General features: G+C 36.4%; 1 protein-coding gene across 2 annotated transcripts in view; it reads right to left on the bottom strand.

The window, feature by feature from the left end:
* The window catches only part of PPFIBP2 (PPFIA binding protein 2), a 107,773-nt gene that overhangs the window by 21,215 nt on the left and 62,519 nt on the right, over positions 1-24,039 (bottom strand). The window contains exons 5-11 of one of the 2 annotated variants that reach the window (XM_061347284.1): positions 23,369-23,482; positions 13,743-13,874; positions 8,096-8,278; positions 6,096-6,188; positions 3,517-3,625; positions 1,946-1,978; positions 172-233 (exon numbers count right to left, since the gene is read on the bottom strand). In XM_061347284.1, the coding sequence (XP_061203268.1) occupies positions 172-233; positions 1,946-1,978; positions 3,517-3,625; positions 6,096-6,188; positions 8,096-8,278; positions 13,743-13,874; positions 23,369-23,482 (726 nt within the window). The remainder of the gene's footprint in view (positions 1-171; positions 234-1,945; positions 1,979-3,516; positions 3,626-6,095; positions 6,189-8,095; positions 8,279-13,742; positions 13,875-23,368; positions 23,483-24,039) is intronic. The other variant, XM_061347293.1, reaches the window with a different exon arrangement.

Here is a 24,039-nt window from a genome sequence, read left to right as displayed (position 1 = left end):
CAAGGTCAGACACACTTTCTATTTAAAAATCAACCTTCTGTCATAATCTCATGGGATAATCCAAAAATCAGGGCAATACCAAGCTTACAGAAAGAAGGTTATTCAGAACATTTCAGAGATTTAAAACCACCATTTCATTCTTATTATGTAGAATGAGTATTACTTTCTCACCTTTTCCTCATTTGCAGCCAATAACGATTCCATTCCTATCTTCAACCTTTGAACTTCTTGATCTAAAAACGTTTTGAAAATGTTATAAAGGAAAATACCCTTGCTACTTCTGTGTAAACAATAAGTGTTTTCTGATACTTTCGTTACCTTCTTATGAGTAACCAAATCATGTCAGTGGCATGGCAAACGCACTATCAAGCTACATTTAACTTGGGGCTTTTTAAAAGCTGACCTATTGAAAGCACTGCAGAATGAAAACATGCTGGTTTTGCTTATAACAGGCTATTCAGTACTATCTTATATTTACTAAAGTCAAATAATGACAAGGAAAAAAAAGAAACACTGAAGCTTATTTTGCAAAAGATGATAGTGTTTGCTGTTACATATTTAAGTAAATGAAGTATGATTGAAAATTAATTATATTCTGAGAAAAATATTTGCCACCTTATGGGAAGTAGCTCAAGGACATTCATGTAGCTTGGAAATGCAAAATAACTAGTTTGATATTAAGAAAATGAGTTGTTTGGGTTTTTTTTTATTTTCTTAAAGCTTTTCAGTATGAGTAAGTTAAAATCTACATCAAGAGCTAATGAATTGCTCTCAAGTGCCTTGCACACAATTTAGTGTCACAAGATAGAGGTTATTCAGGATTGTTATAGTCAAATCAATTCAAACACACCCTCTGAAAATTTGTAAGATTATCACAATCATCCTAACTTTGTGAACTAAATATGTTATTTCTCCTCTACTCACTATTCCTAGCAAGTCCTGCCATACCAACCTATACTAAATTGAGTGTAGATGATGGAAACAGAACCTGAAATAGTGTATCTGTTGTAACTGCCACTCATGGAATTCGTGCTTTGACATAAAATAGATCCACTTGTTTCACAAAAGACAATGAAAAACAGATGCAGCAGGCATGAAGTCAGAGAAGAAAGAAAATCAATGCTGCTAAAGATCATCTTTAAAAAAATGGTCTACAACTTGATGTTGAACATACAATGTCACAGTTATTTGCAAAAACGGTTATTAGATTTTCTATAGTGATTCTGAAAAATACACACTTAGTAATGATTAAGTTTTAAAACATGTAAATTAATCTTGCAAACACTTCCTTTGCAGAAGAGAACAGTTACTAACACAAGACATACACAGACACAGCCAAATCAAAAACTAAAGCCAGCAGATATTAGGCAAGCAACTGGAAGACTTAAAGCCATTAAAATCACAGTCCTACTAATTCCTTTTTATAAATAATAGACTTCAAATAGAACTGTTGTCAAGGTATTTTTAAGCACACTGAAGCAAACTTTACTCACAATATTTATACCATCATCAAGTATGGAAACATTTTTATTCAGACTGCTTTTTTCATTTAATTTACTGCACTGATTAAAAAAAAAAAAAGCCCAAATCCCTCCCCTCTAAGGAAAGGTGCTTTCAAACAAAGCTATCTTTCTAGACATTATATGAATTGTACATATGTACAAATAAAAAGAGGCAAAGGTTAAGTTTTGACTCTGTTAACCTTGACAAAGTCCCTTTGAAGTCCACCTCTCTGATTTGTGAACCTCTATTTTTTCTGAAATCTTACTAAAAAGGGCAAGTAGCTGTCTGCTTGCCACAAGCAATGAAAGCAATGTCTCACATGTATTACAATTTGACAGCCAAATCTAAACAAACATTGAATTATTGCTCCAGAATGCATCTGAGATATGATTCGTGTGAAAGGAACAGTGAGATAAAGCCAAGAGTGAATTGCAAGGCTTACGTTTTTCTTTTAGCCTTCTCCTATAAACTTCCTCTACGATGGTAAATGGTGAGGGTCAAATAAAGTATGCAGAAAAAGCACATATTAGATAAACTTTGCAATTTAGTTAGAATTTGCATTCCAGCACACTACAAGTACATTGATATTATTTTTCAACTTTATTTGATAAGACGACTTTAAAATCTGATAATTAAGTATTTATTTTCTTTTCCCCCAGAAGAATTATTACTGCTGCATATTCTTTCCATTCAAATAGAGTCTAAGTGGTTTTCTTAAATGTCGTCTAAAGAATCTGTAAGAATCTGTACAGGGTTTGATTTTTTTCCCCATACTGGAATCAAGGACAGTTTTACTCATCTTCAATCTGAACAGGAACAGACACTACTAGAAGTTTAAAGTTGCTGAGCTCTTGATTTATTCCTATACCACTCTCTTTCCTTTGAAATTCCATAAATCATTTGGCAATCTCATGGAGAATACAGAATGCTATTAATAGAAGAGCTCCTATACAAAACTGCTGTTATGCAATTTGCTAGTTAGACATGCAGTTCTCTACATGCACAAGTGTTGCAGCTGAGTGAAATCAGCATCATGTACATGTTAAGTCACTTCTTTGGCAACAGTCAAAAACCAGTCTTGTATAAAAGACACATCTGCATTAATTCCTTTAAGGATATTCTTGGTAAGCCCTGACAGAAAGATAGCACAGCACTGGAAAAGTCACATCTCAACAAGGGCACTCTTTGGAAGCATTAGTTTACACCCACAAGATAAGTTAGTGCAGCTAAACTGATGCACTGCATTAAGCTACACACAAGTATTTCTGCATGGCTAGGTGGCAGGATATGGAAGAAAAAGGTCACTAATATCATGTTGCTCACAGCCCAGCCATTGACAGAAGCTCAGGGCAGTCAGTATTTCAAGGAACTGAAATTCAGTTTCACATGATCTGTTGAGACCAAAGGCTAAACAAGCTGATTTGCCATAGACCTGTATCAACAGTGCAGATTTAAATGAGAACCCTGCAGTATCATAACGTTATAGAACAGACCCTGAAAGGGACCTTGAAATACTATCTGGGCCAACCTTTCATGGGAGAGGGAGCCTAAATAATATATAGTCTTGAAGAAAGAAAAGACATGAATCAATGACTATGTTTTAGGATGTTTGGACATTTAAACATTATGCTTAGCTACTACTGTGACAATATTTTTTTCCTTAAAAAATGGGAACTGTAAAGATTTTTCAAAGAAATTTTGAAGGTATGCACAAAAATAAATTCTCACTAAAATACAATAAATCTCTCAAAATTGCAAGTAAAATTCCACTAGAAAAAGTTTCAGTGCTGTTGGGATACATATTGCAATTTATCACTGCCTCTAGACTGGGATAGAATTTCACATATTCACATCTGGCCTCTACCAGAAGAGAAAATATATTTGCACTCTTTTTCCTCCCCAAATAAATATTCTGGTCTCTCCTTGTATTCCTTTGAAATACTGAGCCAAGCGGCCACCAAAGTGAAATTAAAGTAGGTTTTGGATTTGAAATTTTATTTCCCCTCCTCTTACCTCTTTCTGCCACTTCGTTATGTGATGAGGTCCTGGACAGCTGACTTTGTAAGCGTTCTATTTCTGCATCTTTGAGAGCTAATTGCTCCTGAAGCTGGGCTATCTCAGCCTGAAAAAGAGTAAACAAATTGAGAATAACATTGTCACCAATGCTCTGTGATTCTTTCCCATGAACCAGAAGAGTTCTAAGCGTAACACTTCACTTTGATGTCCCATTCCTGATTCAGGACACTTCATAAACACTACAACAACTGTACATACTTCATGGTATGTACACTTCTATATTCTATTTCTTCTACAGAAGCTCACTTTTTCCAATGCAATTAGCTCTCAAATAATAGACTTACAGAAAGGTACCATTTTCAAGGAGTCATGTAGGTAAAGAAACTCTGGAAAGACCTCAGTGCTACAATTCTGGTCATATATTAATGACTATTATGGGGCAACTCCAGAGTTTTGCATGAAGACCACTAAAAGATAACAAAGCATTTTTTGAAAGATCCTGGGTTTTTTATCCTCATTACTATTTATCAATATAACTGAGAATCTACAAATGCTAAGCCCAATTCTCAGCAGGGTAACAAAACTGTTCTTACATCAGATACTACAGCAAATAGTCTAGAAGCAAAGTATGGCTTGGAAAACAGCAACACATATACCACAAAATACCAACGGCTCATTTACACTTACTGCAAATTGTGCTGCCACTAGAGTGGGATAGAATATCACACATTAAGGACCTCAACAGCACAGAGTGAGAAGAATTCTGTGACTGTCCAGCTTGAAATATACTGGCTCTCAACTCTTTTTCCTATCTGTGAGAAACACTGTCAAGAGCATACTTTACTAAGTTAGTAGTTTCATTAAGATTTTCTTCAGCAGTCTTAAAGCCTTTCTGTATCCACCTTCTGCATTTCCACAGCAAAAGCATAAAAATCTCCTTGCAGAAAAGAAAAAGAAACAAATCAAAGAAAAAAAGGAAACAGACAAACAAATAATTCACTTCTGTGACCAGTTACTCAAAATACTAAAGGAAAGCGGAACACCAAACAACGGGGGAAAACATGGACTAATTTACTCTAATACAAAAACTTATTTTCACCAGGAAGCAAACAGCTCTGGCTGCAATTCCACATGAAATAGAAGAATCTGCCTTGTTGCATCTCTGAAGGGCTCCTACACTTCCCAGAGACTAATATGCTTTTTATATCCAGCCATGGAAATATTCCAATTCCTCATCTGAGAAACTGGAGCAACAGGAAGACAAAAGCTGAAGACATTTTAATACCAGATTTGGATTTGGCTCCGCTGGTCTATTTGATCTCATAGCTCTTTTAAATGATGTCTTTTCTTGAATGTCTCATTCCAGTCATCTCTCAAATTATTTTTCTGCTTCCCCTCTCTTTCCCTGTACTTTTCTTCCCTTCTAGACATGCATCTTCTCCTACTCTTCTTTCTTATTTCACTCCTATGCTTTCCATAATCTTTATCTGTCTTGGCAACTGGCCACAGGCCACAACACTTGAGAAAATATTTTCCCAAAGACTGTTCATATCCACGACTTAAGAGAAAACATTTTCATGGATACAAGACCTATGATCTTAATAGGAAAAAAACATGAGAGCAACATTTCATAGAACATTTCAATATTCATCTGAGAATTCTCAGAAGAAAGAAATGCTAATACAAACAATAGCTGTCTGTCATTTCAGGATCAAGCTATCACGTATTAAAAAGAAAACTCAGTTTAATAATTCAAAATGTTTTTCCAAGATCCAACCACAACTCAGAGTCAGTAATTCATATGAGCAGGGATTAAAGTACTACACAAATGAAAGGAGATGCGATTACAGCACAAAAGCATACAGGGAAAAACAGTGAGGCTCTTTTTAATCTAAAAGAATTTTAATCTAAAAGAATGGAAAAGGGATAAAAATTCAAACTAGAAATAAAGTTCAACTGTTTAACAATGAGAATGTTGAACTAGAAAAAATAACGATTGGGGAAAATAATGAAATGTTTCAGATGTCAAGTTGTGCCAGATTAGGACCCAACAGCTTTCCAGGATTCAAGGTCAACAGAAGGGTAAGGCAGCTATGCACTTTGTTATAGAGGAAGTCAAAGCAGATGATCTAATAGTGTATTTTGGGCTTAATGTCTATTAAAATAAATTCCACACTAAGTGAACACCCAATCAACTTTGCATGTCTCTTCAAACTGTAAAGCAGATTCCACAGAAGCTTGTCACCAATACACGAATGAAAGATGGAAAAATTTCAAAGATTTCAAAGATTCAAAAAGTTTCCTTACAATAGGCCTTTTTAAGTCAGAAGGGCTTCTTGATTCATTTTTTTTTTAATAACAGTTACAAAAAGGTAGAATATTGGAAACTGCAGGGAGGAAGCAAAAAGCACAAAAAGGAACTACAAAAAACTTCAAACCAAAATACTCATTACAAAGATGGCTTAAGAAAACTTGACTCATAATAGGCCCTGACATAAGGCAATTGTAAGAAAAGTAAATATTTCCCTTTCCAGCTGAAACGTCTGTCATTAGTAAATGCCAAATATTCTGCTCACTTTAGTTGCTTTTAATTTCCACTCATATTGATTTCTTTCATTTTCCAGTTCTTCCACTTTAATTTTGAGGTGTCTAAGTTCCTGAAGCAAACCCTGCAAAGGAAGAACAGCAGGTGTAAATAAGATTTCTCTGGTAGTTAGTAATCTTTCATAGTCCTGAATTAAAGATCATGCATGAACCACACAGTAGTGAACACTGAACCACCACATTAAGAACCGTGAACTAGTCTTAGAAGACAAAAAACTGTTTTGAATTGAAAGATAAGGAATACTTTCTCAAACTGTCCACTTGAAATTATGAACAAATTTCCTATTTGTATTAAGGAAGATAGCTGATCCTGATGAAGTCATGTGTGTCTTGGTGAAAATGAGCCAAAAGATCTGCAAATGCACTCTCATGTAACATCAACTATCAGTGTTTTATTGCAGGGTTAGTTTTACTTGTTTTGTTTTGTGTTTTTAAGTCTCATTTCGTTTTTAAGCCACCTCAGAAAGTGAGGAGAAACATGCAGTACTAGAGTTTACCGGACTGCCAACTTTAACTGAAGTGACAATCCTTGCCCCAAGCAGGTGTTTAAACTGCTTACCAAGAAATATAACACTGAGACAAAATAGTATCTAGCAAGCTACAGGCATTTAATACCATACACATACAGTCAAATACGACCACAAATATGCTACTTTAACTGTTAATGTTTGCCACTTTGCAAACTGACTTGAGGTAGCCAAGGGCTGCACCCAACCAGGGTTCCTACCCTTCTCTTTTATTCCTCTACTCCTGAGAGATGAAGTTGTTCCTTAAATATCACTCCGACAAGACCAAATGTCTTCAAATGAACTCAGGAAAAAAAAATTTGGAAGCTTAGCCCAGTTTTGGAATGCTGTATAGTATATATGTTGAACAGCCATACTAATATCTTGGGTTAAATTATTTTGAATGACTCCCAGATTTGACTCTCATGTTTTCTTCAAAATGCGATTTGTAGTGTAGTCTAATAGTTCACTAATTATTCTGGACAGAGGCAAGCTCAGAAAAATAGCACTATTTTCAAAACAGGCATCATGTCCAAATGAATTAGTTTTGTAAAATAAACCTATGAGAAAAGTTACTGAAAAACTCCCTCACAATATAAGCAGATATAAAATGAGTTCTGGGGATCCAAACTGTGACCAAAGAGAGGTGGCAACTAAAGCAAATCAATTTAAAAGCAAATATTTTCAGGCATACTAGTACCATCCACCTTCTGTAAATTTAAGTGCTTTAGGCAAAGTAGTTTTTGTTTTGACATGTGACAGTTTTGGTCAACTACAACTAGGATCTGTAATGTAAATTCAAAAATGCTTTCCTGGTAACTGCTAATGTCAAATAAGAAAGAAAAATGTGCTGGATTTGCTATTTTAAAGGTGTTTTTATTATGGCTCCTTCCATTCATTTAGCATTATCAAAGGCCACATTTCAGATACGCTTACCTAAAACTATTTCATACCTGTGTAAAGCTTTTAAGACAGTGAAGAATTAATAATCTGTGTTTAGAGGACTAGTTAGGATGCACCATCATGCACAGCTAGGGTGACTGTGAGGAAAACTAGCAAACTACCAAACCATGCTAGCATGCTGCATATCAAACAGATAAATCTCAACTATGGAAAAAAAACAACCCCTCAAATAATAAATTAAAACCCCCCAACCTACACACCACACCAGCACTACAGACTTACAAGTACAGTTAGATTCATAAAAAAACTGAAAGTGCTTAGGTCTACAGATAGCTGTGCCTTAGCAGACAGACATCAATGGTGACCCAATTTATTAATTGGGGTGGGGTGTCTGGGTTGAAGAGTTTCTTTTTTATTGTAATTTTTAAGACCACCTCACTCTTTGCTAATGAAAGTCACAAAAGTTAATGCCAGTAATTCACAACACAATCCTGGTTAGCAGAATTTAGTTTCTGCAAGAGCAGATAAGAGGCAACACACAGGCTAAGGTGTACTTCTCATACATTGCACTGAGAGCAATTCTTCTGGCTGAGAGTCTCTACCACTGATGTTGGACTAGACTGAGGACCATTAGGTGTCAAGTCTGGTTTCCTATCTTGAGAATTTCTTTCTTGGATTCTACTATTAATTTCCAGCTGCAGTCTACACATCTGCTCCTGTAGCTCACTTATCAGGTTCACTACTGACTGAAAACATGGGAAGAAAGGAAAAAAAAAAACAGACAAAAACAGATTTAAAAAAAGTGAAAAATAAAATGATGCAAAGAAGACTTCTACAATTGCAGCACAAAGAAATACATGAAGCACATCAAAGCAAACTGAAAAAAACACCCCAAGAGATTATCTATTTTCCTTTTGTTAAAGTATATGTGAATGGATTTAAATCTGGAATACTGCACAGAGCTACAGGTTACATAGAACAGAGTCAATATTCTGCACTAATTCATGATTCTGATTCTAATATAAAGAACAAAATTTGGCCCCTCAGTTTTGGAAGCTTTTACAGTCACATGAAGTCTGATATCAGGCAGAACTGCAACAGAAGTACACTTTTGCTGAAATGGGAATTGATTCCATTCATTTATACAGCCAAACCATTCACTAGGAAGAAATTGCTAAGTACTCAGATGGGGCCATAACCTACTCCTCACAATTTATACACAAAAATTACTAGTAAATTAATTCTGTTTCCAGGTCTAGCATGGGTCAAAAAATAACTCCATTACTAGCTTGCTAGCTAGGCAGTATTTTGACATGGAGAAAGAGTTAAGCGACATACGCAGGAGAAATCGAAGGATATCACATAAGAAAAAGTAATTAAAGTACACCAATTTGCTGGCCAGATTCTTGGATTTGTGTGTTTCAGTGATACAAACAAAAAATTCATCTACAGAATGCAAACCAAAGACAAGTATTGAAATCTATATAACATTTCACTTAAATTCCCTAACTCAGTAGTAAATAGTGCTGGGTAATTTCTCAGATATTACAAGTTTGGAGTGCTTTTCTCTTAATTTTCACACACATTAACAGCATATGTTTTGTGATTTCTCAATCTTCTCAACTGGAATATAAATCTAAGGAGATTAATCCATCTCCAAAAGGGGGGAAAGATTTTAGTGGACAGGGCAACAGAAGACATGGCATGTTTCTTAGAATTTTCTTCCTTACACTGCACAGAAGCCCTCTTGCCATCTCAACCCTCTGGTGAACCAATAAACACAAAGCTAAAGAACACCTACTGCAAGGACAGGATGCTATTCCAACCAGGTAAGCATATAACACAACCAATCTCAAATTGCATCAACATCCACAGTCAACTTCAAACATTCACAAAGATTTCCTTTCAACAGTGTATGTGTCAGATACAAGAGTTTCACATCAATTATTTTTTTTAGGGCACTGTGCTTAAAATGAAAATCAGGAAAACAGTTGCATATATTTAACTTACATATTATTCTTAGTCAGGATCACAATGTCTGATGCTCATACTCTTTCATCCAACCAACTCTTAATGTATGTAAATGAAGATTAGTTCCATAAACAACCAAAAAAACATTAGAAAGAATACTGGCTACACTGGCCACTTTGCAGCAATACAATAGGACACTGGTGCGGAGAACCTTACCTAACTCATCCTCTTATTAGGAGTACTGCAAAGTAGAACACCTGTAGTACTGGCTGTATGTACAATCTAGATACTATCCACAACCCCTCCACCTTCCATGCTCTAATCTTGTTTCTTTTTTACCATCATCTCCACAACCTGATACTTCACTGAGCAGTATCAATTGGCGATGACTGGAATCATTAGGACACACATCCATCTCCCTTACTTTCTTTCAAGCACCAAGGCTTTTGTTTGTCTTTGACAGAACACTGTTAACCCACACAAGGTTCTGAAGAAGGACTGCTCTAACAAGATGCACAGACATTTGAGCATAAACTGACAGCTGCTCCAGTTGTGCCAACTTGGGAGAGATCAGAAACACTTTGGGTGCAACCTTATCATTCTTTTCCCTATCACCTCACATTAAAAACAGGAATTGGAAACACTCTGCATCCATACAGACTTCCCTCAGGGCAAACTTGATAGTACAGAAATGACAGAAATCCTTACCCAGTGAAGTATAAGAAATCTATGGAGGAGAAACAGATTAACTTCAGCTGCAATATGTGCCCTTACAACTTTTTCTAGCTTCAAGGTAGAAAAGTTTCTCTTTTTGAGATTCCTTTACAGCATGAAAATACATTAACACACTATATATTGAATTTGATTCAGGTGAGACAACACACGAGACTCCCCAGTGGGAGTCAGTGGCTCACTGACTCAAGTTTCTTTGAAACCGCAAGTAACTATGCGCTAGATATTTAACAGCTTACAGCAAGCTTCAGATCCTTAGGAGGAAAAAGCAAAACCAACAAAACCTATCCTATGCCAAAAAAAGAAAGGCTGTTAAGTGAATTGAAATGGACAATCACTTCTGCAGTCTCCTGGTAGTGACAGGAGGTCTCTTTTGTCTTCTGTGTTCAGGTAAGGCAGGCATCTGGGCTGCATTAATCACTTGATGATGCTGATCATTCATGCCTTGCTGCGTTACAAAAACACATTTCCAAATTTTTTAAGGCTTCTCGGGCAAGAGAAAAGCTGCACAAACTCCATCAGATGGGGTTTCAGAAACCTCTACAGAACTGCTGTGGCAAAAATAAAACATTATTCCACAATAAAGGAACTAAAATGACAAAGTCAAGAGTGAGACAGTCTATTTACAAGCAGCTATTCTCCTAGCCCCTGTGTTAGATATATAAATAGGTGGCACTTTAAATTTAGTATGTGCTTTTGAAGAGCCAGAGACAAGTGGCATTCAGTGTGAAATTAATACCTTTGAGAAGATGTTAGAGATGCTTAATAAACTCCTTGCTGCTAACTAAAACCAAATTTGAACAACAGCTGCATAAGAGAAAGTGAAATGAACCTGACACATTAAAACTTGCTCCTATTGAGAAGGATATCTTAATTTGCTTTGTTTCTGCTCAACTCAACCAGAGAAATAATTCTATAGATAAATTCCATGTGACTGGAAAAAGCTGCTGTGAAATAAGCTGACACAAAATGACAGTACAGAGCAAACATGTTTGAGCTGAATTATTCTGCAATGTCACATTTAATTTTAAACTTTTAAAAAGCCATTATTATACTTAGAAATGGCATGGTCAACCATGGAGTATAATTAACAAGCTGTTTGAAAGGGTTTCACTACTGGATACCTCTATAATACATGCACTAGGGTGAAAACTCAAGACTATTACCTTCTGATAGTAGCAAATCTATCAAATCCCTGTTCTGCTCACCTCTGTCAATCCTAAACTCAGTCCTGAAAGCAGGAATTGGCTGTCTGCAGTCTATAAAAATGGCTCCAGCACTGTCACCCGTAGCTGTATTCAACTTGCTTAAAAATACTAATTGCAATTTCATTTGAGGTACTATACCTGCAGAAGAATGTTGACGTAGCTACAACATTCAGAGATTAATTTCATTTGGTCACTGTCAGTTCGGAGAACTGTCTTACTCTGAAGCAAGTAGGTTATCGCAACACAACTGCGTATGTGTAAATGAGAGCAAACTAAATGTAGACTGAGTACCTACAAGTGGCTTATTCATTTAGAAAGATGTAGCTGGGCAGAGGAGACAGGAAGTTCAGGAAGACACTCAAGCTATTACCAAATTTAAGCAGCAGTTGTAGTCTAACATTATAAAGGAAACATATCAATAAATTTCATTCTTATGTTTGAAATAGTGTTTGTATTGAAAAATTAATGAAATTCACAATAAAAGGAGCTGTAACAGGGTTAAAGCATTAGAATTCAAGTAAGCAACCAATTTGACTGAAAGCAACCCCTGTTTATCTTTACAAATTAGATTAATGCTTATTCAGGACAGTCTGAAGTAATTTTTTAAATGGCTCAACAAGTAAACTAGAAATGATGTTTATTTCCCACAGCTTTACTTACTCATTTTCCCTCCACTGTATACACAGGTTTGCAACTTTCAACAGGCCAGAAATCTAATCACATCTTGGGGTAGTTAATAATTCAGGGCATACTTAACACAATGATTCTCAACTTTTCCATCAGATTAGAAGCCTTTTCCATCTCAACAGGAACATTTCCTATCAGTCAGCAATACAGCAAAGGCTTCCAAGCCCAGTAACGCTCAACTTTTCCATCAAATGGGGTCACACACAGTTTTGCAGTATCAAAAGAATTTCACAGTTCATAGCCTCATCCTTACCACAGGCCCAGACCTACTATCAATGCAAATGCACTCAAAACCTTTGTTGCCTTCCAGAAGTCAGGCTGACTCTGCATGTCCTGCAATAATTTAGACGCCCTCATTCCATTACATGTTGGACACCAGGAAGAGCTGAAGGCCTCTCAGAAAGGTGGCTACTGAGAGTAGGCTGCAATCTGTAGCAATTACGTGCTGCACAGACTTGTTTAGATTTTCAAGTAGTAAGAGACAATTATGGGTGAAAGAGCACAAGGCGGCCATAGATGGTAAAAACAGCAGCTGGTGCCTCCCTGGCTTGCAACCTCTGACAGGGATTGCTCTCTTTAAGCTATCTTTTGATCTCCAAAGAAAACTTCTGAGGATAAATAAGTCAAAACCAAACACACTCCAAACAAATTATGTCACTGCAGGTAAATTACTTATGCATGCTTCTCAAATATTCCACTAGTGACATTATGGAGATCAAACAGTTTTCTAACACTGCCTGGATTTCAAATTCTCCTGTGTCAACATGGAAGTTTTTTCAGTCAGCAACGTATGAATCTTGGACCTAGCAATCCTCCCTTGCCAGATAATACACTTCTGTCAGTTGGTTCCCTTCCAGGACCATTGAGTAGGGTAACGCATGGCAATTCATATGAATTACTTTCTTCATAATTGCTTTCCTTCCCAGCTCCCACCTGCTGCTCACTTCCACGATTCCATGTTCATGTTTCTCTGTTTTATATTCTTTCTTAATCAATATGGTAAAAAGCAAAGCTTCTTTGATGACCAGAACCCTCCGCATATGAAAGGGAACAAGGATTAGAACTGCCTCCAATGCATGTAATTTTTATTTTATTTTTGTTTTGCACTATTTATTATGTAACCACAAGGGAAAAGGCTCATTTGAGGAATATGCCCTGCCCCTTGTCTTTCCCACCCAAGTGCCATGAATGCGTTGAAATCAGCAAGGGTGATCATCTAAGTGTTTGTAGCACCACTGATACTACTGGGCTGACAAGTCTTCTCTGCCACATAAACAAGGAATTAGCTCTCATAGGCCTCACATGGCCATGCCCGCCAACCTTATGTGAAAATGAAAGGGTTAAGTGAATGGCAACTGTAATGTATGCTTCTGGAAGGGACTTTGTGCCTTGATTAAAGCCAAACAGCAACCTCTGGAAGTATAATGAGAGAGGGGAAAAGAAACCACATCCCAAAAATGCATAATCATATTCTTCACTCAATTCACAGGATCAATGGCATGGACGGAAAATCCTACTGCATGCCGATTTCAGCTTGTATGCTCAGGTGCATGACAGCATACCAGAGACGTGATAAAAGAAAAAAGAAAACAACCTAAGGAAAGAAACTCACCTCAGCTTTGTTTTGTCTCTCTTCATATTCACTTTGCTCCTTTTCCATACCAACCAGCTTAATCTTCAGGTCTGAAACTTCAGCCATTAAGTCTAATTTTTGAGTCTCTAGTGATGTTCGACTTAGCAACTCCTGAAATCAAAGCAGAACATTTTCTCTGGTTATTTAATTGAACACTGACAGAATGCTACATGATTTATTGGCATATCCGTACTAAAGCCCCTACCCCATTGTTTAACGCTTTCAATACAAAAGCAAAATGATTCTCTTAAAGTCACAATTGCTATTGCTTTACAATGGAAAAAAAGCAGCAAGATAGCTCTGATGAAAGCATCTACTGCTGGCAGAAAAAGTAACTAAAGCAAAACAAACAAAAAAAAGATTATTGGCAAATTCATATTAAAGCACATTTCCCTACCTATCTTCACAGCATCTATTCTTTGACCTGTTTGAACTGCATGTTACTCAGATTTTCACATAAACGTTCTCCCATGTTAATGGCTATGCCGCTGTATTCTCTGCCATATTTCAGGAAAACGTGTGGCAGAGTTAATCCCCAGGCAAGCCATGAAATCAGAAAACAATACTAAAGCTAGGCAAACAGAAACCTACATAATGCCACATGACACATTACAAAAGAATAGACTACTTCCTAAAATACTCATCAGAAAAAGCTATGTTTTAGTATTACAATTAAACATTTTAGAACTTCTTACGATGTGTTGCTTGATAAAGGATATTACAGAATAAGCACCCTAAACAAAACAGAGTACCGAAGACATTCAGCAGTAATACTAGCAGTACTTGGAAGTTTACATTATGTGGTACTTGGTAACTTCTGAAGACTATACACTGTGGAGGGAACAGCAGTGAATAAAAAGTGTATCCCCAAACTGGAATCAAAAAGGCAATATCTAGACCGAGTAACAGTGTAAAGTAGAAATAATTAGCCATGAGTTTTGCGTGTGTACCCTGAGTTTGTTTTTGAGGTTGCAAAGAGATGTGTACTTTGGACCCAGTGATAATCACTGTGTTTGGAAAACATTCAGTAATCACCTTCCCTGCATCTTTCAAAACATCTTCCAAAATATAACAGAGTTTGATGTTAACGCTTCTGTTTTTCATTGTCAAAGAATGGAAAAAAGCCCTCCAAACCATTCAGAACTTTAAGCCTTACTGGAAAATTAATACTTACAGTGCCTAAATAATTCTTACAAAAGAATGATGGTTTCTAAATGGTTAAAAAATTTTTGCTAACTCATAACTCACATCACTGTTTTTATCATGTGAAACACACTGAGGAATCACAGCAGATTCTGCTTTGAATTACACAGAAGTGACTTAAGCGAAGTTGACATAGCTATTCTGGATCTATGCTGATGTTACTGAGCGATCGAAACTGCCCTGTCCATCACCCTTTTCTTATGTCTTCCTCTCCCATAAACTGCACAGTATGTTGTAGACCATGTCCTGGAGCCACAGAACCCACAAAGGTTATTAAAAAAATTACACAGTTAAAGCGCATTTGGAACCTAAATCTACTCTACAAGTAAACTGTTTTAGTCTGGTGGGGAATACTGCCCAAATTAAAAATAGTACTGAACTTGCATCTGCATTGCAACACCAATTATCTAAGCCACCCACTACTCCCAGTGCCATGGCAATTCCTGCTGACATTGACAATGATATTTGTGTATGGGTGGGAAAATACACAGAAATGTAGTCTCATGATTTGGTTAGGTTTTTTCCTCTAAATGAAATAAATCAAGCACTGACCAAGAAAAGACAGTGCACTGCCTTTTTTTATTGAGAAACACTCAGAGGCAGTTACCTAATGAAATCTATCTAGTAGCTCCTTTCTACAAAGGTGAGTACAAATTACAATTCTAATTACAAGTAACTCCTCTATCTTCCAGAAAGATGCTAATTCGCGTAAGATCCATAGTAGCACATTCCAATCCAGACTGGAACAGGCTCTGTACAGCTGTGAACATATCAGACTTCTGAAAATAATGACATAGCTATAAATGAGAACTTTGATATGAAATAAGGCCAGTGAAAACCAAAAAGGTTGTCAGGGTGAGGTGACCTTGGCCCCGGTCAGACTCTGTTCACTGTTGAACTGAAATATTTAGAAGTTGGGGTTTTTTGACACTGACATGGCATTCCATGATACAACAGGAAGATTTCTGAATAAGGCAAGGAGACATGGCATCACTCTAGAGATTAACAAAAGATGTACTCTTTGAGTGCACCATCGGGCATTACTCCTTATTTTTTCTATAGACCTCCAACTTACACTTAGTTATGCAACAGAGACTAATACCTCACTCCTCACATGCCGAGTTTAGTAGCTCCATGTGAACACTAGAGTGCTACCTGGTATAAGTGAGCATTAAGGCACCTGATGTTTGGGTTTGTTTTTTTTCAACCAACTCAAACAAAATTTTGCAGTTTGCTCTGAAGAAGGAGAACCAGACTCCCAGCCAGTGTGAACTGGCATAAAACTCTTGCCTTAAAATAGACAAAATAGCTAACTATCCCTAGTTTGTTTTCAGTGGAGCTACACTGATTTAAAACAGCTGACAATTTCTCTTGCATCTAGAGAGTCTAACTTCTGCTTTGAAAGAAAGTGCCATTTAAAGTAAATGTCCCCTCTTGAAATGGTAACATCTGGAAGCAATTATTTTCATCTTCAAGCAGATGCTCACAGTGAACAGCCCATTAAGAATGTGACCCATTTTGTTACAGAGAAATTATGGTGTATTTCAGTGGTATGATGCAATTTGAATTCAGCCAGAATAAATATGCAATTGTAAGAAAAGAAAATATGAATTTATGTTATTGGTTTTAAAGCAAAAATGATACTATAAGACAGGCAAAATGGTAATTTGGGCTGAAGCAGCTTTAGGAGGATCTTAATGAGCTGAAGTAGAGAACAGAAATACAACATATCCCAGGGAACTTTATTTATAAAACAAGATACCTGTTTTTATTTTTTTTAAATTTTAATATCTACTATAAGTATAATTTCATTACTCAAAATTATCTTTTCAAAACTCTTTAAAACTTTTAAATTTAAAGATAAAGCAAAAAACCTATTTTCAAGTAGAATAATTACAAAGATGAGTCATGCAGAAGCTACAATATGCATGTGCCAGACAGATCAATCAACAGCAAACTATTTCCAAACACAACTGTATTTTTAAAACCTATACTGTCTACTTTTAAGGTGTTTAATCATGTTTTTCAATATTCCAAATGAAACTGAGGCATATGCTGTATATATATATATATATATAAAACTCACGCATTGTGCTGTCTTGGAAATACATAATTCTTATAAAAAAGACATGACAGAAAATAGCTTAGAAAGAGCGCACTACACTTTTCTAGGCTGTCAGCTGCAAGCACAGAAAATTCCATGATATTTAGCACTCCACATAACAGACGAAACAATCATGCCATACACTGATTGAGAAACCATAAGTAAGATTTTAGTCAAGTGGGAGGAAAAAAAAACCCAAAGATCCCATTTTGCAATTGTGCATTGTACAAAATACAACACTCAAAAATTCTCTAATTTTCATCCTTATTAAAATCAAAAAAAAAAAAAAAGGAGACAGAAAGACCAACCATGCTACCTACCTGGTAAGCAAAATTCACCAAGAACCACTGCTAATGAGAACTGCCCATTTCAAGTGCTGTGTGTCAGCTGTGGTAGAAATAAGGTATTTGCTTAACTGAAAACACAGCTGAGAGCAATGTACATGTGTAATCGCCATGAAACAGTGCAAGTTAGTAGCAGAGAGTAAATGACAGCTCTCCAATTCATCGTTTGTCTGTTATATAGTTAAGCAACAAAAAAGGACAGAGCTTCCCCCAGCACTGCCAATTTGAACAGCATAGACTTGACCAGCAGATTCATGCCTACATTAACTGTAAAATAACAAAGCAGTGTAATGCTCACCTGTGTAAATACGCTGCACAACTTGGGAGCACACACTGAAAATCTTATGCCTCACCCCAGAGCAGCACAGAGCACGCTTCAAAATCTGAAACACTAAGCTAGCTTCTGGCAAGAAGTTACTGCATGCTATAAACAAGTGCTGAAATTCATCTAAGATCAGATAACTCGGGCAACTGAAAGCTGAAGGAATGATCTTTGCCGGCCAGCAAAGTTCCTGAGAAGCAAACATACACACTAGATTTATACCCTCCAACCAAGACAGGATTCTGGCTCCCCCGAGTATAAGACAACTGCAAAACCAGAACAGGTACACAGTAAACTGTGTTGGATTCAAGTTTCTACTTTCAATACAGCTCCTCCCTGCATTCTTTTAATCCACGGGTTTTTTAAAGATTCTCCATTGTGCCTCACAAAGGGCATTCCCTGGTGCACTTCCCCCTGCTCCGTGCACCCAGGCAGAAGCTGGCTGTAAACGGACCCAAGAAACAGGAATTCACTTCTGTTTGCAATCAAGCATTTCAGTTTCTGTGTGTATTTTTTAAGGCAGAAAGAATCCTAAAGCCAAACACTGTACATTGCAAGAGAATTTACCTGACAGAAGACAATCATATTTACACAATGCAACTATCTGACAAGAGTCCCCTGGATTGCTTCTTGCACTTCTGTGTCAGAAATAATTTGGAAGGTGGAAATACAAAGTCAGACCACATCTAGGATTTCATACAGGTCAAGTACAGGAAAGACACTGCCACACAGTGGGAAAGCAAACTAAACTGAGTGCTTTTTTACTTCATGCCAGACAACTTCCATGGGAACTATGATCTGTTAAATAAATCAAATGCAGCATGGGGATAGCAAAAAGGTAACTAACGATATTCTTACAATTACCATAAGAAATGCATTTAAAAGTGCATTTGTGAAGGTGAAATCTTTATGTGCAGAAAATTCACTTTTCAAACTGACTTAACACAGTTGTCAAGAATGACAGCATGGATTCCCTACCATGAGAGGTTAGGCGCATTTATAGAGCAAAAGTGACTTCTGCTTCCCAAGTCTATTCTACATTTGTACACAGCACAGATGAAAGAAAAGTTGACAGCAAGTTGATAGGAGGTTCCCCTAAGCTAACATAGCAGATGTTCAAGACCCAATCTTCTCTTAAAAAAAAAAAAAAAAAGAAACTCTTAAAATTGACTGAAGTACTTGAAATGCCACAAACTAACTTGGAGCAAGACACACACGCACATCATTGTTCTCTAAAACTGGCTGTAATTATACATTTTAAAGCATCTGATATGCTGAGAATAGACTGTCACAGCACAAGCTGTTTTCATAGGATAATTCTAGGACTTTGGGTTTAGTTTTTTTATTATTTCAAAGGCATTCATTATTATATGCTAAGTGGCAAGGCAAGTAACTATTCACACACGCTGCCATTTCCATATCCATTACACATTTGATGGCAAAGTCAGAGATACCACTGGAAGGAAATTCAGCGAGACTAAACTGGTGTCTTGCTCTCAGTCATGCCCCAGAAAATTTTACCTTACCATTTACAATGAAGGGTGATCAGGGAAATGTGTTCCTTGGCCACACCGTAATCATACTTAAGGACAGATTTAAAGTTTTGCCATTGACTTTCAGGAGCTTTCAAACACCTACTTTGTTTTTGAAGAAAGAGAATGAAAACATCTTATAGGTAAAAAAATGCTTTATCCTGAGTAGTAATGGAACAAGCATCCTTACCAAAGCAAAATGTTGAGTTTGACACTACAAGCATCACATCTCATGAAAGTATTACCTGTAACTGTGCACACTAGGGCATCTCTGCATCTGCCACATAGGATTCTCCTGTTTCTCAAACACTGCTGAGATGTATTCTCCTTGGCTCTTGTTTCATAAACAGATAGGTCAAATGTACAACTCACCATCACCTATATGCCACACCTTAACCTTTTCAGTGAGCTGTTTCAACTCAATAACCCAGCAGAAAGCATCCCCCTTTTTTTTAAACCACAAGTTAGTTTTCTCTGACTCATTGAGGAAAAAGTCTGAAGAGCATGAAGTCAGTATAACGTAAGTTGCAGAAGCACATGGTTAGGAACAGGGAGAAGAATGAAAGAAGAATGGGGACTTCTCCTTTTTGTGGCAGTAACCTTCAGACTGGCTCAACTAATTTCTTAAAGTTCACATTTTGACTAAGGGAATGATACCACACCGTTCCCTGAGTGATAAAGAGTCTTCTGCAAAGAAGCAGCAGTATCTGTTGCTACTGTTCCACATTCAAGATGTCCACCCTAAATGCTGAACAGCCATTTTATGTAATTGGTATAAAGTTTATTTTAGCTGCTGTTTCAGAAGCGTTTCCACAATCACTTTGTAGCTGGGTTCAAAACAACTTTTGCATAAATCATAAGCCAGAAGGATTTGAGCCAGTAACCCCACCCTGAAAAAATGGACAAGTCTCTGCTAGCACAGATTCAGCAAAAACGATTTTGCAGGGTAGCATTACAAACCCTTTTTGTTGCAGAATTATCAGATACCATCATTAAATTACCTTAAAGTGTATGATTATTATTTTTTTATTTTAGTATTTGGGGCACAGAATCAAGACATTCTTCTTACAGTTCCCAAAACTAAAAAGACTTGCCCTGGACTCAGTTATACTTTTCCCAGATAAGTAAATAATATGCTGATCCATATTGCATTTAGCTTACTAATATGTATTAAAGATTTTTCAAGCTAGGGCAATTATCTTTATCGTTCCATCTTCCATTGTGAAAAAGCAGTTGACTTAAGTTCACTAAGGTAAAAATCAGTGGAGTTTAATATACTGTAAATAAGCAAGAAGAACCATGAAATCAAACTGGATTTGCATACACCGCAGGAATATAATGGAAGTGTTTCTGAAAAGCAAGAGTATTTATACAGGTACATAGGGCTGATGATTTTTTTCTTATTAGAAATAAGTTAGTCTACTGTAAAAAAAAAAAAAAATACTGTCTTGAAAGCCCACTAAATAGTTTTCATTGAAAAAACTTAGTGACAACAGAAGCATCTTTCATTTCTTTTCTAAGCATCATGAGCACTTCTACAGGACACTGGCAACTGCTGGCTGAGAAAGTCTGAACCTCTCCCAAACCCTGGCTGATCCATCAGTCTATTGAAGTCCCTGAGGCCAGACACTCACTCTAGTTTTGACAAATTGACTGCAAGAAGGCCTACTGGCCACATGTCTTACATGAATGTTATAATCTTCACACGATCAGGTCATTCTCTTGTCTCCAAATCTCAACTCAATCCCTGTAGAGGGTAATCTTTTCAACAAGGTGAACTGCAAAAAGAACCTTCAAAATAAATTACGGACAAATAGGGTCCTCTTGTGAGCCATAATAAATGTACAATTTCTCTGACTGTTGGGCTTTTCAAAGAACTAACTTGGGTTTCCCATGTGCTACTGTCTACTGGGGGATCTGATCTCTCTGAGAAACACACCACAACTACAATTCCCTGATCACCCTCTAGTATTTCATTAATTTGCTCTTCTTTCTGTTCACGAAACTAAAAGGTTAACACAATTGTTTTTGCATTCCAGTGAGAAAATAAATTTTAACTATCTCAGTTCCACATTGAATTTATTTTTTAATTTTGGTTCAGCTATTGAAAGCACATCACTCACTAAAATTAAAATACTAAGCATGTGTTTGTGTATGTGCATCTCTCTGTACAAAGTTCAAAGAGACAAACTCATAGGATTAAATGAACACAAATGCTTACCAAGGTGTGGCCTACATAATTCTTTCTCTTGGAAAAACAAAACAAAACAAAACCAACCCAAACTTGAGCTATCATATATGCTGTAAACATAAGAGATCAGTCACTTAGAAATTTAGCGATCCACAAGCAAGCTTATCAGTATTTCTGTAAATTATGTTCAAATGCAAGATCTTGAAAGTATGACACAAAACAATCAACAAATTTGAGCTTATCGCCAACTCTTCAGTTACAAAAAAGAAAATAAATTTGAAGTTACTGCCATTTGGCAACAGTTACAGCCACTCAAACTGATCTCACAATTTAAATTCAAGGGTTATATTAAATATATTTGGAGTTTTTCTGACTTCTTTACCTTTAGTACAGCCTTTTGCAGCTTATCACTTTAGAATCAGCTTCATAAGCAATTTGTACACGTGCCTAATGCCACATGGGTAGACTAAAATGATTTCACTGAAGTAGCAATGTACATGGCAGTAGTATAGTCTATTTTCAAATGCCTCAGTGTTCTGTTAAATCAGACTTTAAATTCATGGTTTCCTCAGAATACTATCAGAGCAGAAAATGTTAAGTTACAGAAACAATAACCAGTTTTAGCAGAAGTCACAGAACAACTATCTAGTTTTAGATTAAAACAGTAAACTACGCTATTGTGAATGATTTCCTGAAGTTTGAAAACAGATTTTCGTAACTTAAATAGTTACTGTTCTTTGAATTTCACTTCAGATCTCATGGGAAAACTAAATGCACTCACTAGCTGCATTTTTAAAAACATCCCCTCATTTATGTATGAGAATATAACTTCTATAATACATAATATTTTGGGCTGCAGAAGTTGTGTGAGTCCATGCTCTTTTTAGAGAAGCTTTGAGAATTATAATTTTAAAAGGGTTAAGATACAAGTTTATCTTATAGAAACTGCCACTGTTAGAATACATATTATGGGGATCTTTATCATAATCTAAAGCTATGATCAGTTAATGAAAAAACTTGTATATTTCACATAGATGAAAATAGTAAATTTATAACACAACATTTCAGGTAAGGAGAGGAAGTAAGTTCATCAGGAACAATATCTATCCTTGCAAATTTCTGGCATAGATTTTGAGGGTTATTTACAATTTCAAACCTATTTTTGATAACTATGTACTGTATTACCAGTGCATGATCTGCATCCATAAAAACAGAAAATTGCACGGGGAAAGTTCTTTTGCATCAACAGACCTGCCAACTCTGCAGTAACACATGACATGTGAGGTATGTAACTTATCATTTCTTCTGCTTCCTCAACATATAACGTGAAAAAGCAAAAATTAAATCAAATATCCTGAAACTGTCAATTCAAATATACATTGAATTTTAGTGCACTTTATGCATTAATTTTCTTTCAAAAATAAGTGGAAGGCTCCTAAATTAAGCAAAAACGGTTATAAAGCCAAACTTAATACAGTAACTCATTTCAACTTACTACATGTTCAACTTCAAAGCCATACAAAACCAGACAATATTTAAATAAAACTTCGTAATTGTATAACTCCTACATATATTAGATACATTTAACCTGCCTAACCAGTTACTCAACAGTCATGTCCAAATGTAGTTCGTCAACACAGTACAAATAAGACACAATAGTTTCATTTTACATGCTGCCACGTACAGTATTATGCAACCAGCAGTAAAACATTTTTGCAACAGGAAAACAAAGAAACATTTATTGGGGGGTGGGGGGAAAGGTACAAAGCAGCAAGAGAACAATAAAAGAGGCATTTTTTCCCCGTTTTATCTCATTGCTAAACGCACTCACACACAGAGACAAGCTGACCACGTGTGTTCACCCCTCTGCTGAAGGTCATGCAAGAAGCCTCCCAATCCAGACTTTTACCTGTTGAAGCATTTCTTCTGTAGCATTCAGTTTCAACTGATGCCCCTCAAGACAGATTTCTAAGTCCCGGATTTTCTCTCCTTGAGCTTCCACTTGGTCTGTAAGAACACTCACCTGTAATTTGAGAAGAGAAGCACAATGCTACTGAACTGACTGTAAATAAGTTTCAATTACCTTATACAATTAACATCCAAATGCACACTTTAACAGCCAGTTCTCTTTTAAAGTCCTCAATGGTTTAATATTCTTGTGCACTGCAGCAACCTGCTCTACCAAGATAGACAATTTTCTAGCCTTACCTATATTTTGCCTTAACCCCGCCCTCTCAGCCCTCCCCTGTTTTTTCTTATTTTAATATAAAAAGAAAGGGTATTTCTAGAAGAGATGGAAGACTACCTATAGGTAGCCAGAGTCAGTTTATGGAAAAGTAAAAGTCTTGAAAAATTAGAAAGTTCCAAACAAAAACATAGGATTCTGAAAATATTTTCAAGCATGCATTGCCATTTCAGGTTCCACTGGCATTGGCATTTCACTCTCTAAAATAGACGGACAATAAAACTGGTCATTCAGAAACCAACCAATTATTTTACTTCTTATAAGAACAGAAAAACAGCTTACCTATCAATAAAGCCTTCTGCAGTTATAAAGAATGCAATGAGTAAAAGGCATGT

Source organism: Neopsephotus bourkii, unplaced genomic scaffold (genome assembly GCF_033783945.1).
Source record: "Neopsephotus bourkii isolate Nb327-2 ecotype Australia unplaced genomic scaffold, CSIRO-AGI_Nbou_v1 NB_42, whole genome shotgun sequence".
In the NCBI taxonomy this organism is placed as follows: Eukaryota; Metazoa; Chordata; class Aves; order Psittaciformes; family Psittacidae; genus Neopsephotus; species Neopsephotus bourkii.
The sequence above is the reverse complement of the archived record's forward strand: the minus strand, read 5'-3'. Positions and strand labels throughout refer to the sequence as shown.